The sequence below is a fragment of the Dendroctonus ponderosae genome, unplaced genomic scaffold (genome assembly GCF_020466585.1).
Source record: "Dendroctonus ponderosae isolate FM_Combo_2020 unplaced genomic scaffold, Dpon_F_20191213v2 Dpon_F_20191213_9, whole genome shotgun sequence".
Classification (NCBI taxonomy): Eukaryota; Metazoa; Arthropoda; class Insecta; order Coleoptera; family Curculionidae; genus Dendroctonus; species Dendroctonus ponderosae.
Genome location: NW_026019116.1, coordinates 3,332,844 through 3,349,126, shown reverse-complemented (window position 1 = coordinate 3,349,126; position 16,283 = coordinate 3,332,844). Strand labels below are relative to the sequence as shown.

Here is a 16,283-nt window from a genome sequence, read left to right as displayed (position 1 = left end):
CTGTAATAAAAGACGTGAGGAAATTCTGTCTTTTTTAAAGACAAAAATTTTTGAGGCGAAATATCCAAAAAGAAGTTTGTAAAAAATGAATCCGCCTCAACAATATAGAACTTATCTAAAAATTTTTGAATTTTTATTTAATCAGTTTTCCAAAGGCAGCAAGACACGCTACCAGCTCATTGAAGAACGGTTTTTGAGCGAGCAGAAACTTCAACCGACGATATCTGCCCTATTATAGATTTGCACTTTTATATGATTAAATATATTAGATTTATCCCCATATCTCAGACTGATATTTTAATTTTTTGCTTATTTCTTTCAATTACAGGGTGATATAAAAATCAACTTTTTAATGTTGCAGTAATAACATTTTTTCCTCTAGGACCAATTTTCATAACAAAAATGGGGCTCATGTTGAAGCCAGACCTTCATAGTCCAYTTTATGCAAAAATTCAAGTATACAGAGTTGCATTAAAAGTGACCCAAATCCGGAAAATTAGCAAGAATTCAATTACAAAGAATTTTGCTTTCAAATACTTCATTCATGCAGTCATGCAAAATGTATATTAAATTTTTGTCTTATGTTGACTATGAAGTTTTGGCTTCAATATGCGATCTGGATTTGAAAAATCGGTTCAAGAGGAAATCGCTTATCACCGCAAAAACATAGAAATCATCCTGTAATTAAAAAAATCTTCCAGAAACACCATTACTTTATAGGTATATACTTATACGTATAGATATGAGCTCTGTCTCTATGCCTTTGTTGTCGACGTAAAAAAACGGTTTTTTAGTTCTACTGGGAGCATGCCAAACTCTTTAAAAATTTGCCTTGTTTTGCCCCTGTACGAAATAATAAAATTCTAACATCTATCCAATTTTTCAAGTTTGAATCAAATACAAGAAGTAGATTTTCTCTAACGCACTGCCAAAAATGCACGGAAATTTGTATGCTATCACGGGTGAGCGTGTAGTTTTAAACTGCCACCAACAATGTTCTATAGGAAACTTCGGGGACCGCTTCCTCTTGGTCCAGATACTCGAATTCATCAAAACAACTATTGTTCTTCTGCAAATTTAATAAACCGCACCACTTTACAGTTTTACTGATTCAGTTTTATATTGAAACGCTGGTTCTTCACGTAAACCAACTTTCCAACCTTTCAAGAACCCAGAAAGAAATGCGAATATCAGAAATCAATTAGATTTTCAAATGTTTCTGGTTCTGAGACTTTTAGATCTAAAGTATACTTCATCTATATTTGGGTTAAAAGTGTTCACTCTGGATAGTTACCTGTACTGTGTGTTTGTTGTACGTACTGTTTTTGGCAGCAATAAATTCAACCATGTTTGGGAATTTCCAAAAAATCAACCCTATTAAGGAAGATATTCGAACAACAGAAGTGTGCCTCACTTAAAATGCTGCATAGAGTCTGATTAGAGATGAAGAGAGCAAGAGGCAGATTTAATTTAAGATTTGATCCAGTTTAGCCAAAAGGTTGCCATCCAGAAAATTGTATCTACTGCTCAGTTTTATGACCAAAATTTATTTTCAGAATTCTTAGCTTTGATGGCGAAATCGCCTTGAATGTGAGCCGGTTTGAAAGTCCTTTCCAAAGTGTGAACGTCTCACTACCCGTAAAAATCAAAAGCGCCGATTTTGAGAATTTCAAAACTAGTTTACTTTTGAGCATTTTGGAGTTCGGAAGGCTCAGACCCGAAAAACCGGTGAAACTCCTAACCCCTCTTACAAGGTTTATTTTAAATCATTTGCACATCACCATGAAAGATCCTGTACATTGCCAGGTATTCGACCAAGAAAATGCGATTCACGCCCAATCGAACCTAAACAATGTTAAAAAGAAATTTTTACAAGCCAATGATCAGAAGACAAATAACAACTTCCAAGCAATGAATCAAAGATAATTAAAATTCCCAAAAAGCTATTTAAGTAAAGTAACCTCAACTGCCGTGTAAAAACAAGAAAACTAATTCTAATTAGCACTGAAATAAAAAGATGTAAGTAGATGAAAAACAACAAACGGCACACAAAAGGACATTAAAAACAACGTTTAATTTTTGTGATTAGCTTTTCATATTTTCAAACATCCAAATTACTTTCAGTTTGTTAAAAAAATACTCACTGATATTCACAGCATGATATATTAAAAGAAACGAGGTTTTGGCCCTATTTACCCATACCCTAGATAATCATATTCTCTGCCTGACTACGTGATCGAATAGAATGCAAAGCTCGTACAGTTTTGAGTAGATTCGTTTCCTCGAAGTATTTGGACCTAAAAAACCGCCCTCAACTCGCGAAAATTGCACGAATAGACATCACCTGGTTCGGCCATGGGATTGGGATTAATGGTTTTTCGATCAAATCGGTTCTGGAAAATCAGGCCTTTTTGTGGATGCTGCAGGACCTTGTAGTTGAACGAGTCATTCGAGTAGACATCTCCGGATTTCCAGTGGTAGAAACCCAAGTCGCACTTTCTGGGCATTAGCAGTTTGAGGCCTGCAATTCGGAAAAATTACTCTGCAGCTCAAAGTCGGTGCCTTCTAAACCTTTAAAAACTGGTTTCAAATCCTCCTTCGATAGTCTTTCCGTGTAGTCGACGTAGCCAGATACTTCTATACCGCTTTTAGTGAATGTCCTCAAGAATATTATGGTTGAGAGTATTCCTATCCTGTTTGCTCGCTCCCTGAGAAAGAAATGTTTCACCCAACTGAAAAACTGGAAGTTTTGGCACATGCCTGGAAGCCAGTTCTTGAATAATGGGATCTGTATCCGAATTCACTAAGCCCTCACTAGACAACTCATAAGCCTTGTAAGGAGGGTAGAGGTAGTTCAACACTGCAGCCAGCCTCTTCTCAAACTGCTCGCGACTTAAGGTTTCACCTGAGCTTCTGTATCCTAAAAAATTCTTAGCGAATAAGGAAAACCAGAAACCACGCCGAATAGATACCCAAATTTGCTATAGTTCTGGACGCTTCGACGCTCTGCAAGTAGCAAGCATCTTGTGCCGTGGACAGCGAGTCCAAATACTCTTCATATGTGCTAAACTTCAAGAGATTTCTATCGGCCTCGATTTGCGGGGTGGCTTTTAGGAAAATTCGAGCCATTGACGACACGAAATATTTGCAAGTAGAAGTACTTTCTCGGAGACTTTCACTAAGTTAAAAGTTCATCATCTGCATGAAAAATTCATTTGACTTGAGTGTCATTGCGTTGCTTGCCTATCAATGTTGAATAGTCAAATGGACAAATGAGCAGTTGATTGGTAGATTTGTACTTGCTGTCTCTGGCTTGGGAGTACTTGAGGAGATAAATCTAAAACCATGATTGCAGGAGCAAAAATATATAAAATTATCTGGCGGGGCATAATTTACATCGCCTTATTTTACCTATTATTTTACATATTTTTTAATTATGCTATTTTACACTTTAATTAGTTTTAGTAGTGTGTTATTCTTCCTTCAGAGAAATCGTCCCAATGCATATGAACAAAAAACGAATTCTAAAATCAGATACTGAAAGCAATTCGAGCGAACATACTTGTCATTAAAAAGATAAATAATTGTACACCTCGAAGCGAAATTCTACGAAAGCGAACAATCTAGTAAATACGTAAAGAACAAGAAAATGAAGCACAGCAAGGTACAAAATAATTACACAAAAACAGGTGGATCAGTTTTAGCTCAAAAACGGAAAATATAGAGCGCGGTTTTTGACAATCTATAGAATTTTTGTATATATAGTGAAACTGATGGCAAAAACATTTTTGGGAACCTGACAAATCCTAAAGGAAGATATACTTAGACACCCGACTTCAGCAATCAAACAAATGCCCAATTTATATGTAGGAAAGTAGTTTTATCCTGCAAAAAATTACGCATAAGAGTTTAAAAAAAATTACAATGTTACCAACCGCAAGAAAATCTCAAGTCATAAGGTGATTTCCTAAATTTTTTTATGTAACATTGTTGAAGTCACAAGCCTTACAGAAGAACATCATGTACAATTAAAGCATGCAAGAAAATAAGATTTTTATATAAACATAAAACGTATGTTTCGAATGCAGGATTTAATGGTTTTCATGATATTGAGGCACATATGTGGTACACATGGGACGAAACTATTGTATCCGAAGCAATTACTGTGCTGACTTACTGCTTTGTTTAATGTGGATTAAAGCTGTTCAGTCCAGAAGAACGCCCCAGAAAGTATCGACTATACATTTTTATATTCTTGGCACTCTTATTTAGCAAATTATAGCATATAAAACACGCAGACTTTGCTTCTAAAAAACCCTTAGACACAATTCTGAGAAGAAAATCTACAAAAAACTATCAGTGGTAAAGAAGTGAATTATCTGAAGTCATCTTGGACAAGGCTTGAATAAAAATTCCATAAAAAATTATTTTTTTAATTAAGATACCGTAGGTGGTTATTTTGTAAGTGTAACATTTTTGCTGTTTGCTGACTTTGTTGAAAATTTTTGTTAATCACAATTTAAAAAAGTTTAGTAAGTTCAATACATTCAAACATTATCAAAATCAATAATTTTATTTAAATTTTCGCAAATTATTCAAATGCTAAGCTTTAAATATCTCCGTATAAAATTAAATACATTTCCGCCACTTTCAGAGAAAGTTTTTTTTTCAATTCCAGAGAAAATTTTTAAGCCCGATGTAGGTCCTGATCCATATACGCTCGATTTCTACATTTGAATAACTCAGGAAATTGTTATAATGCAACTTATATTGCCGATTTTTAGAATGAAAAAAACTGAACAATAGCAACTGTTTCCTTCGTGAATTCTTGTAACATGCATGTAAAAACAGATTAATATTCCCAAACCTGATTGATAAACTTTCAATTCCGCAAAGCTTGAAAGTAAAGTGGAAGCTCATTTTGGGGTTGCAGCTGCATACGGCCCTGATGAAGTTTCCCTAAAGTTGCAAACACAGGGGAAACGTCCATCTGAAGAGTTTTAATATCCAAAATCCTTGTGACAAGAAACCGAAACACACACAACCAAAGATATACACAAACCACATAATAAAGACGCTGAAAAAGCTGCAGCTTTTGTCGACTTTTTAAGAACCCAGTTTGAGAAAGTCAATCAAGAAATATCTAATATTAGAAACAAACCATTTCTGAAGAAAGCAATTATCAAGTTTGTCTAATAAACAATTAACTGATGTCGGAAGACTTGTTCTTCCTAAAGGCTTAATTTTTCCAATTACACCGAACAAAGTACGAAATACGAAACTGTAACTTAACGAGTTCCGGTCAATTGAATGGTAAATAAACTTGGGAGGAGAAAATAATGAATAAACTTGGAGGATCGCTTTATGTTGGGATATAGGAAGAGATGGGTAATACATGGACATTAGAACGTCTGCCTTTTTGAAAGAGTTCTAGCCACATTTAATTTGACTAAATACTGCAAATTATCATAAAATTTCAGATATTAGTAAATTCTATTCTATGCTATACTTTACAAACTTTTCCATGGAGCGTTAAACTCCACAATCTCTTCAGGAGAATTACGTCGATTTCGGGTGAGCAACTACATTTTTGGTTTGATTTTTTCAAATTGAGACCTTAGAATGGTAGCACTTTGAAAGAACTACAAGGACAAAAACAGGAGTTAAGCACTATTGGCTGGATCGTCTAACTCAGCTTCACTTGGACTCAATTAAAACGCTATTTATATAAGATGTTTGTTTGCGTTCTCTGGAATATAGCAAACCTGCAGACAAATACTGCCTTTTTTCAGCAGAACCGATTGAAATAAATCCTGTGAAAAATACTCAGAGAAATAATGTATTTCTTTTCTTATTACACATACAAAAGCAAAAATCCTACTTTATGTACACAGGCGAAATTAGCTAAAATACTTGACTTCTTCAGTTAGTAATAATGCCCAAGTCCATGGCCAAGTCCATGCCCAAGTCCATGTTCAAGTCCATGCTCCAGTCCATGCTCAAGTCCATGTCCATATTCAAGGCCTTGACCATAACCCAGACCTTGACCATATCCATAACCATGTTCCAGCCCATAACCGCCATATCCCAACAAGGGCTCATGGTAGCTGGGAATGATGGTTTTTACTATGGGAGTTGCTACGACGGTTTTCGCTATAACAGGGGCTGCATATGTCTTCACATACTCGGGTCCATGGATATCGATTCTGGAGGAATAGGAGGTGGCCGCTGGAAGGCCATGGTAACCTCCAAGATATCCAGGGGCGCACTGGGCCACACTCACAACACTCAAAACTACTACAAGCGCAACTTTGCAGAACATTTTTTTACTGCTTGGGGCTGAGATGTTAACACAATGTGATGCCAAAGTGATTTAAATATCCATTACAAAAGTCTTGCTATTTATACAAGCAAAGAATTATCGCCGGCATCCACCCAAGAAAGCCAACAGGCAGGAAAACGGTCTTTCGCAACAGTTTTTTTTGTTGTATTTGCCATGTGAGAAAAACCGCATTGGTCCACCATTGTTACACTTCGTTTCACACGATGACCGTCAAATTTCACGAATATGGCACAAAGACGTAATTATAAACACTTTTATTAAATAATTCTTACGTTTGGTTAAGGTCTGGCCGCGTCTGTGTGTTCTTTATGCAATATTTTGCAGGTCTTTTGTTTGTTCTTGAAACACACTTAATAGGTTTATTAGGTTTTGCGTGTTGGCTGACAAGTGGTATTGTTGCAATTCATACTGTTGAATCATTGGTATGTTATAGCTTAATTAACGGCCAGTTTAGCCAAAGGCCGTTCGAACATTCATTTTTCTATTCGTTTTTTTGCGTTTTTAATCAATATTTGAGCGTTTCTACTTCACAGGTTTACGTTAGATTAAGAATTACACTTTGATCTTCTTACTCTGGTAGTTAAGTATAAAATTAAAAAGCACAGTATAAACTAGTTTTTTTTAATTCAAATGTTCCCTTTTAATTTTTCTTTGGATATTTGGATGCTATGTGAAGTTGCCTTCGTAGCTCCTGAATACTATTCTATACGTTCTCAACAATTAATTATTAGTGATAAACTTTTGTTCACTTTGAACACTTTTATTTCTCCTTTCAAAATTCATTCAAACAACACTTCAGCCTTCACTTCTAGTAGCGCCAAACTGCAAAAAGGCAGGAAAATGGAAAACAGCCCAACACAGAAAGAAACCGCTAAAATGCGAATTCTCAACTGATCAATCAAGCCAAAACCAAGCAAGTTAGGCAGCAAAGTGATGAAATGAAAAAAAAACTGTATAAAACAAGCACAATAATTTTCGCTTTAACAGTAGACAGAGTTGAAAAAAATAAGCGGTATTTTTATTTTTAAGAATCCGCTTGATTCAGTAGAGGAATTGATTGTATTTATTCAGCATTTTTAGAAAATTAACTCTGTTGTAATTGATGCGTTTACGAAGAAAGCATTTTAATTTCTCGAATATCTTGACTGTATTATCAAAAATAATTCGCAATAAAAGCTATCGGGATTCAATAAATCGCCTCATGTGTTCTCATTCGCTCAATGGTTGAACGAATTATGATCAGTTTGAACAAATAATTCCAGTCAAGTTAAGATTGGTATGTTGGTGTTCAAGAATTTTAACATTTAACATCCTGATCCTCCGTTAACTTTGATATTTGCGGAAATGCGTAAATATTCCAATTCTTTTGTGTTGAAAAAAATGTTGAAAATATTTGCAAATACATTTCGAAGAGTTTGCTTCAAAAACGTTGTCAAAATTCGGATGAAATCCTGAAACTTTTTGAAAATCTCTAACGCAATAAATCAGTTAAAAATTGCTGTAAAATCCCGTGGAATTTTTAGCAAAGATAAATAAACTAAAAGCTGCACTTTTGAAATGCTCGAAAATTTAAAAGCGAAGAATCTACTTACTGACTAAGGTTTCAAGATCAACACAATTTAAATAAAAAAATCTTTCTAGGGGAAAAATAATTGCACGTTTTTATATCCTCTTTTTAAATTTCTTTCTAACACAATCCTTCATTTGATTCTTCGTATTTAAAGCGATGAAGAATCGGGATTGGGAGCACAATGCACCAAAGCGAAAAGAACAGCACACAAAAGAATAACTTTGAACTTGTTTCAAGAAAACTGTTGAGCCTGCAGCAAAATCAGCGTTTTAAACATTTTAACACCCAGACCCACAGGTAATTTCAATATTTACTGAAATTGGTAGATATAAATAATGCCAATTTTTTTGACTCCTATCTAATGCAGTGAAGTGGAAAAAAGGCCACATACAAACTTGATTGAAAGAAAAAACAAAAACTTATAAGCAAATATTACGAATTATACTTAAATGTCTGCATTATTTGCTTCAAAAGTAACGGAATGATAAAATGAAAGAAATGAAACATTTTTGCCTCAGATTCAATTGAGAATAGAAACGAAGATGAGGAATATAATAAATTCACTATAGCTAATATTTTGTTTGTCTAATGGAACTTATGGGCGTGCATGATTCAATGGCAGAATATGAACGGCGAATTTATTGCTTTGGATGAAATGGAGTGAAAGTGGTAGCTTAGTTAAGGAGAATAAATAGCTTACGAGAAGAGAAACAATTTAAGAGCAGGAATATATCATTTTTTTTGAAATATTCAGAAAATTGCTACATTTTAATGAGACATCGCAAAACTGAACTCTTTTAGAATAAAGACATTCCAGGATGCTTAAGAACAATAAGAAGGTCAGAAATGCTTTTATATTGGGCGACTTTAACGCTAAAATTGGCAAAATCCGAAGTAATAACAATGTAAAATATGATGAACTGGAGAAGTGTTAGATGCAAGAGACTGGTAGAATCGAGATGCAAATATCTATTCAAATTTAATCTAGAATCGATGGAATGGAAGATGGTTTGCTTTCTAATAACATCGGTTTACTAGAAAGGAAAGAGACTTTCTCATGATAAACTCTTTAATTAATAGCAAATTTACAGCACAGCTAAAAAATAATTTGCAAGACAAGAGAATGAAATGTAACTCGAAAACTTAAAAGCCAAAGTTGAGAATTTGTTGACGAAGGAAAAATTGATGATCTGTGAAAACCATGTGTCTGAACCGAGTGAATTGCAATGAACAAGTGGAAACATGAAAACCTCAATCCTAAAGAAGAGATGCGCGTTGTGATGGAAAAAATGGTGAAAGAGTATAATGAAGTAAAGAGGAACATACGCATCTTTTTCCAACGATACCATTTTACAAAAGTTACACTAAGCTCTAAAGTGATTTTCTTCTGTTTGATCCGAATATCAAGCACCTGATGAAGAGCAGAAATAACGATTTGATGAAACTTTCAAGTGTTTGTCACTTTGAGGCTGTTCACATAAAAATAAAGGATTTCTTTTCTTCCCGATGTGAAACTAGTGGCGTGCAATTCTCCATTCTTACACAAGTGGTTTACGGTAAACGGCAAACCTTTCATAAAGGTCATCGCACGTCCTTTGATTAATTGATCCATTCTTTGTTTTTTCTTTATCTTCTATCGATTGTTTTGTTGTTTTCATTGTGGCCGTTCGTTTCGACGTAGTGGAACAAAAGAAACCAATCGTTCATGTCTCTTAATAAGCGTGACCGGCTGAAACAATCAAAATTGCTCTAATAATTTAGCAATGTTCGCATACAATATTGCATTCAAAGAAATATGATTGTTTGGTAGTAAAGAGGAGTTTTGGATGTCCTGTTGAGGGATGGTGGCTGAAAGAAAAGTTGCGGTTGTTTTACAAATAACTTTCAATTTTACTGGTAAACAGTTTATTTATTATTGTACACACTATTCATTTACAGCCATGACTTTAGCTTCAATTTGGGCTTCTTTTCCATTACCAATAATTTCCATAGGAGTAGTATTTTGAGTACCAAGGAGAGCTGTACCATGGCGAGTTGTGCCAGTAGGAGTATGGTCGGTAGTATGCGTATGAGAGAGGGCTTACGGCTAGAAAATTACAATTTATTATAACAAATGCGACTATTTAGTCAGTTTTTGTGATTTTTTTGGAATCGTCCCGAAATGTCTTCGGTTTGGATGGTTGTTCAATAAAACAAAACATTAAAATTGTTATAGAAATACTGATTAGAAACATTTTTGATTTATTGTTTAGTATACTAATGGGTGGTTGGTGAGACGAGTTTAAAACGACTATTCAAAATGTTGAAAATATTTGAAAATAAATATGGAATTTGAAAGCATGCTTTGAAAATTTACTGAACATTCTTGTAAAAGCCTGAAAATTTGCCGTTATAAAATCTACAATAATTCAAACGCGTTTGGTTGATTAGATACAAATCAGTAAAGTTTGGACAATACAGACAACAAAACCGGATTTAAATAATACACAGAAATGAATCAGTTAACGAGAGCAACAAAAAACCGCTCTAATTTTTATACTCTCGAAAATCGTCGAAAAATCCCGTAGACTTACTAACACAGGCAAATAACCCAAAAGCTCCAAAATTAAAAACAAATTTAAAACAGATTAAGCTTGTTATAGTAACAAAAAGGTTTTGGGATCAACACAGTTTGAATAAATAGTGCCTTTTTAGGAAAAATCCCTGATACTTGATTCCTGTTTGATTTTCTGGCTACACCGCGGTCAGATTTGGTTAATACAGGCTGAAAAACTGGATTTAATGTAGAAAAAAAACTCTCTCTCTGGGTCTGGCAAATCGCTGTAAAGTCCTGGCGTAAAGTAAAGCATGGACTTTTTGAGAAGGAGTTCCACTTTTGAAAGGCTCGAAAATTCAAAACCGAAAAACAGTTTTATATTTAAAATACACTTTCAAGATGAGCAGTGCTTTTATTCGATAACTGATTGCACTTTTTTTTATAAGCTCTCCTTAAATTCCTTTCTAAGGCGATCTTTCATTTTATTAATCGTACCTGAAAGCGATGAATAACCGGGATTAGGAGCACAATGCACCACAGCTAAAAGAACAGCACACAAAAGAATAACTTTGAACATCTCGATAAAATCGTTGTGACTGCAACAGTTGAAAATCGAATGTGGTAGATTTTCCGTAAGGAAAATCAGCCTTTTATAGATGACCCGCATACATTGAAACTGAAGAAAAATACCGACAATTATTGCTAATATTCTAATTGATGTTGATAGGGCAATTTCGCAACAAGGCCCTCATTTGTTAAGGCCGATGGTCCATTTGGTTGCATATTTTCAATCTAATGGTGCAACTATTAAATAATAATTTTTGCTCACTTAACATTCATGCATACGATTATTTTTGTTTTGCATAAGGACTACTGTTGTGTTTAGAATTCATTTAATATACGGAAAAATGTTCGAAGATTTAGAGGAGCAGAGATAAAATTACAGAACCAGTGGTTTTCATTGAATTTCTGACCATATAAAAGGTGCAGATCTCAGTCCTCAGTTTTTCAGGGCTTGGTATCATTATTAAACCTCTTTAGCCACTTGCAAGGGAAAAGCACAACAGGTTTTTTTTATAGAAAGCCTCAACTTTATTGTCGCATTAATAGAAATTATTAAATTTTATGTTTCCTAGACTGAACTGTTTATACATTTAAAAGTATTTTGCTGAAAAACACTGTTTTGATATTTGGAAAATATAATGAGCATTTTGTATTCAGTTTTTATCAGGTAACTATTATGAACCGATAAATCGTGTTTCAATTTTTTGGGAACCAATGTTTTTTGTACGAAAAGATCAAATTCTCATTTAGAGGTTTGGGCACAACCAAAGTTTCAGATGGCATAATCATGTTTCCAATTAGTAATTTTTCAACAGTGTTTCAACTAATTTAAATATCCACAATCCCTAAAAACTTAAAGTAGATTTTAAAATTTTGCCCCAGATTCTTTCTTCTATTTTTTCTGCCCAGAAAATTTACAACAATGTTGGACAATACTTGAAGGAAGTAAAGTGCAGGATTTGAGAGTGTTCATTTGAGGCGAAACACAGCTGATGCGAGCGAATAATCTCAAAACCGGTCCTGGGGAGCCTGGGATTAACACACATTGAAATCTGTACCTACTTAGATCAGTAACATTCGACAAAGTTTGATTTTCTTCTTTATTTATAAGATTAATTACAAATATAATAAATTTTTCATCAAAAATTCACATCTACATAATGCAATCTCAAATATTTCATGAATACAGAACTATGGAGTTGCAACTATTCTCGAATCAAAATGCTAATTTTTAATGGAAACAACATTATCCAAATTGAATGAAAGTTTCGATATTAGTTGAATCTATTTATATTCCTCATCAAGGAAATTACTTGTTATTTGAGCAAATGTATTAAAAAAAATTAATTAGGGTAATAAAAACTGTTAAGGATCTAGACGAAATGAGATATATTTGGAATTATTAATCGATAAGAACTTTCAATTAATAAATAGGCCATTAATTAACTCTTTATTATCGAGTGGTTTTTTTTATTAACCTTTCTCTAAATCTTCTATTTGCTTGGGATCAAAAGTTTTGCCCTCAAAAACATATTGCTCATGTTTGCTTTTATCAATTTCTTTCTAATAATAGGGTGTTTTTACTTTTTTTTAAATGTTGATATATAGAAAGTAGTTATGGCAAACATTACACTGACATAATTTTTTTTTGCAAAAAAAGTCCATAATAATTTTAAAGCGAATTTAAATTCAAATCAGATGTTTTCCGCCAAAAACGCCGAATCCGTATCGTCGGTTGTCTATCCCAATTGTGACGTAGCAGGTCATATCAACAAAGTGTCTCGTGTTTATTTTGTTGTTTTCGCAGCTTTGTTTTATTATTTAAGTTATTGTGATTATCATTATTTTATTGATTATTATTATTATCTTGCATAATGGAAAATAGTGACATGCATGGATCACAAAATAAGTGGTGGTTTGTGCCAGGATGCAAGAATATCTCAATAACTGCTCCAAACAAACTCTTTCTAACCGTTCCTCATGATTATGCATGTAAAGTTTTATAGTTCAAAGCAGCTAGACGTGATGTTCCTAAATCAAAATTAATGTTTTTTTGTTGCGAGGATCATTTCAATGAAAGTACGAACAAAAAGCTAATGATGAGGCAGACAGAATATGCCTTCGATCGTACTCTGTGTTCTGGGCAAATTCTATCTTGTACAGTGCACAAAGAACCCTCGCGTTTCAATTCCACATATCCGATAGCATCATATTGTTCTCGTAATGCCCAAAATACAAATTTAAGAGTGAATTTTACTTTTAAAGCAGCCATGTGTATAAGTTAGGTTAAGTTGAATAAGTGAAATTCTATATACTACTTATCTAATTTCAACCAACACAGATAGATCAGTATATTAAGGAGAGAGTAACTAATAATTAATTTACGGATTTTCACTTACGCTGCTGCTTTGACACCCTTACATTCGGCTGAATTAAGACGTTGGTCGTTTTTTAAAAATTCGATAACCATAAAAATATGTACACTTGGTAAACTGTTTGTTGACGCTTTAAGGAATCTTTCAGAAGCGATTTTTTAGTTTAACACAAACTATAAATTATTTAAATTCACAAAATAATTAATGAAACACAACCACACAACTAAACACTATGCAAACTAAACACTATACATAGAACGTAAACAATCCGCCATTTATATGACCAGAGACGTCACAACCAATAGGATTGCGTTTTAGAGATTCATGAATAATTTGATTTTTAGCTGAATTTGTTTATTAAATATTTAACAAGATATCAATAGATAGATAGTATAAACTTATTTAATCTTTCATATATATGTGAACCATAGATTAATGTTCAGTTTGTAGGAATTTTTGATAGAATGATAACACCCTATTCTCATTAAGTGAGGTTTTAATCTAAAACTAAAGTTAACCAGACTAAACACGGTGGAAATTTAACTTTTCTTCAACCGTCGCTGGGTACGAAGTTGCTCTCTAGGTTAGAGATAAGGAGCATTTTTCCAGAAACCTTCATAAATTTCCATCCCTGGCTTAAAATGAAATGGCCCAATTTCAACACGAAAACAAATTGACTCGTTTTAGAAAAATTTATTCAGCACTTGATAAAAGACTCAATCCATAAAAAACTAACACCTTTATACAATATACTTCTTAGAATCTAAAATTGTAAGTAACTAGTATCTAGTACCTAGTAACTAGTACAAAATAGTTGTGAACCATCTACCATCCATGTCCATAGTCGTAAGAGCTGTATGCACCGTAAGCTGGAGCAGAATATCCATAATACGGCGATGCGTAGCTCTTCACTATTGGAACTGTGTAGTCGTGAACGTCGTATCTGTTGCTGTAGCTGGTAGCTACTGGATAAGCCAAGTCGCTGTAGCCGTGGATGAAGCCTGGCGCTGCAGCACATGCAGCTACAAGCCCAACGAAGACACAAACGAAAATTTTGGAAACCATCTTTTTGGAATGTAGTTAATCGTCGCTGTTGCTTTGGTCTACTGATACATTTTTCAGCAACCCGGAGGGTTTATATAATGGGATATTAAGACTCATTGCGTAAATTTTGATGTGTACACATTTAATAATAAAAACAGACCTTGCATGTTTTGTTACAATTGTTCGACATTGTTCAAAAAATCTCATGGACTATTAAGCACCTTAATCAGATATGTTAATGTGTTTGCCCGAGGAATACGTAAACAAACGAATTAATTTCGATTAGGTGTAGTTAATGGAAATAACAATTTTCTTTTCAGGCACAAGAAACAGGCTTCAATGTGGTTACATAAGTCAAGCCGTGTAAGTCTTTCAAATCGTTGCTTTAAAGGCGACAAAATGCACATATGCGGTTCAGTTGACGAAACTCGTACGTCGTTTGCTATGAAATGGGTTGCAAAAATTTGTGAATTATGCCGCAAAACAGGAAGAATCAGTCAGCAGGCATGTACCATAAAGTGGAACCAACGGGCTGCTAAGTTCATTCAAAATAAGCTGAAGATTTTCAGTTAAGTAGATAGACGAAACAGTGGAACAACTTGTTTCAGCTTATTCGTTGATCAACTCAATAAAAATAGGGTAAAGGACCTAGAAGATTGCAAAAAACCTTCTATGCAAGAAATTTTAAACTTGGAAACAACGACAGCAAGGGCTTTTTTCTGAAAAATGTTCGGCTTGCTATGCAATTTTCATCAATTAATCTTTATGTTTTGTTACTGTTGACTTTCCTAAATTTATTACCAACTATTAAAAGTTTTGCTTTTGCAATAACACTTCCTGATTGTTCGTTTTCTTCTTCATCTTGTTGAGACTGTAATACGGAAAGAAAATTGCCACACTTTTGTTAATCACAATTAAAAGAAATACATTGTAGATTTTCCTACACGGTCGCCTAATATAAGATAGTGCAAAGTGACTTTTCTATTGACAGCAAAAAATTCAAGAAAATAATTCATTTTAGAAGAGAAGGCACAGTTGAGTGTAAACATATATGATGAGACCGATATTTACTAAACTGGCAAAAATCAGGATTTTTGGTGATTTTTATTAAACTTTCCACGTGTTTAGACTCAAGTATTTTGTACATTTTTTGAGAAATTCAAAATGCTACTTGTTTTAGTGTGGACACAGTGATTTTTTAAAGAAGAGAGTGCAGTAGGGTAAAGGTTTCCATTTTGATATCGATGTTTTTGCCGATTTTCATGCAGATTTTAGAATTTTCAGCGCAAAGTGGAAGTATATTCTATAGATGCTGAAAGTTTCAAGCCTGCTACTTGCTCTAATTTGGAGTATGCAAATTTTGAGATGAGAGAGCGCAGTCGAGTGAAAACATTCATTATGAGACTGGGTTTCACTAGACTGGAAAAACTCAATATTCCGCACAATTTTCATAATACATTCCGTCTCTTTAGAATCAGGCGTTTTCTATAACTGGAAGAAAATTTGAATTCATTTGCTTTTATGTGAAAGACGTATTTTTTTCAGTATGTGAAAGACGTATTTTTTGAATGAATTCGCAAAAAAATCAGGTTTTCCGAAAATGTTTACTAAACTTTCGATGCCTTTAGAACTACGCTTCGTCTAAAACTCGTGAAAATTTTAAGTTTTGATGTTTTTCTTTTTCATGTTTAGGTCAATTGCCTCGTTTGCGTACTGTTCTGTATATCTTGCACTCCCCGCACAAGGAAATATTCTTAATGAACGTTTTTTATGCTTTTGCTCGATGATATTGAAACTCCGAAAAACGCATGTACGAAAACTAAACAGGGCATAAGGTACGTCTCCAGTGTA

The 16,283-nt window shown here is 33.9% G+C and overlaps 1 protein-coding gene and 1 long non-coding RNA gene across 2 annotated transcripts; both read right to left on the bottom strand.

The window, feature by feature from the left end:
- Window positions 1-2,149: 2,149 nt before the first annotated feature.
- On the bottom strand, window positions 2,150-3,268 carry LOC109535861 (cilia- and flagella-associated protein 299). The gene is made up of 5 exons (XM_019901875.2): window positions 2,973-3,268; window positions 2,761-2,920; window positions 2,572-2,708; window positions 2,345-2,521; window positions 2,150-2,297 (listed from the first exon to the last, which is right to left on the bottom strand). The coding sequence occupies exons 1-5, from the start codon at window positions 3,127-3,129 to the stop codon at window positions 2,212-2,214; spliced, it is 717 nt and encodes a 238-aa protein (XP_019757434.1). The 5' UTR covers window positions 3,130-3,268; the 3' UTR covers window positions 2,150-2,211.
- Window positions 3,269-9,807: 6,539 nt separating this feature from the next.
- On the bottom strand, window positions 9,808-13,524 carry LOC125505655. The gene is made up of 2 exons (XR_007282320.1): window positions 13,413-13,524; window positions 9,808-9,999 (listed from the first exon to the last, which is right to left on the bottom strand). It is a non-coding gene; the product is annotated as an uncharacterized LOC125505655 (long non-coding RNA).
- Window positions 13,525-16,283: the final 2,759 nt, after the last annotated feature.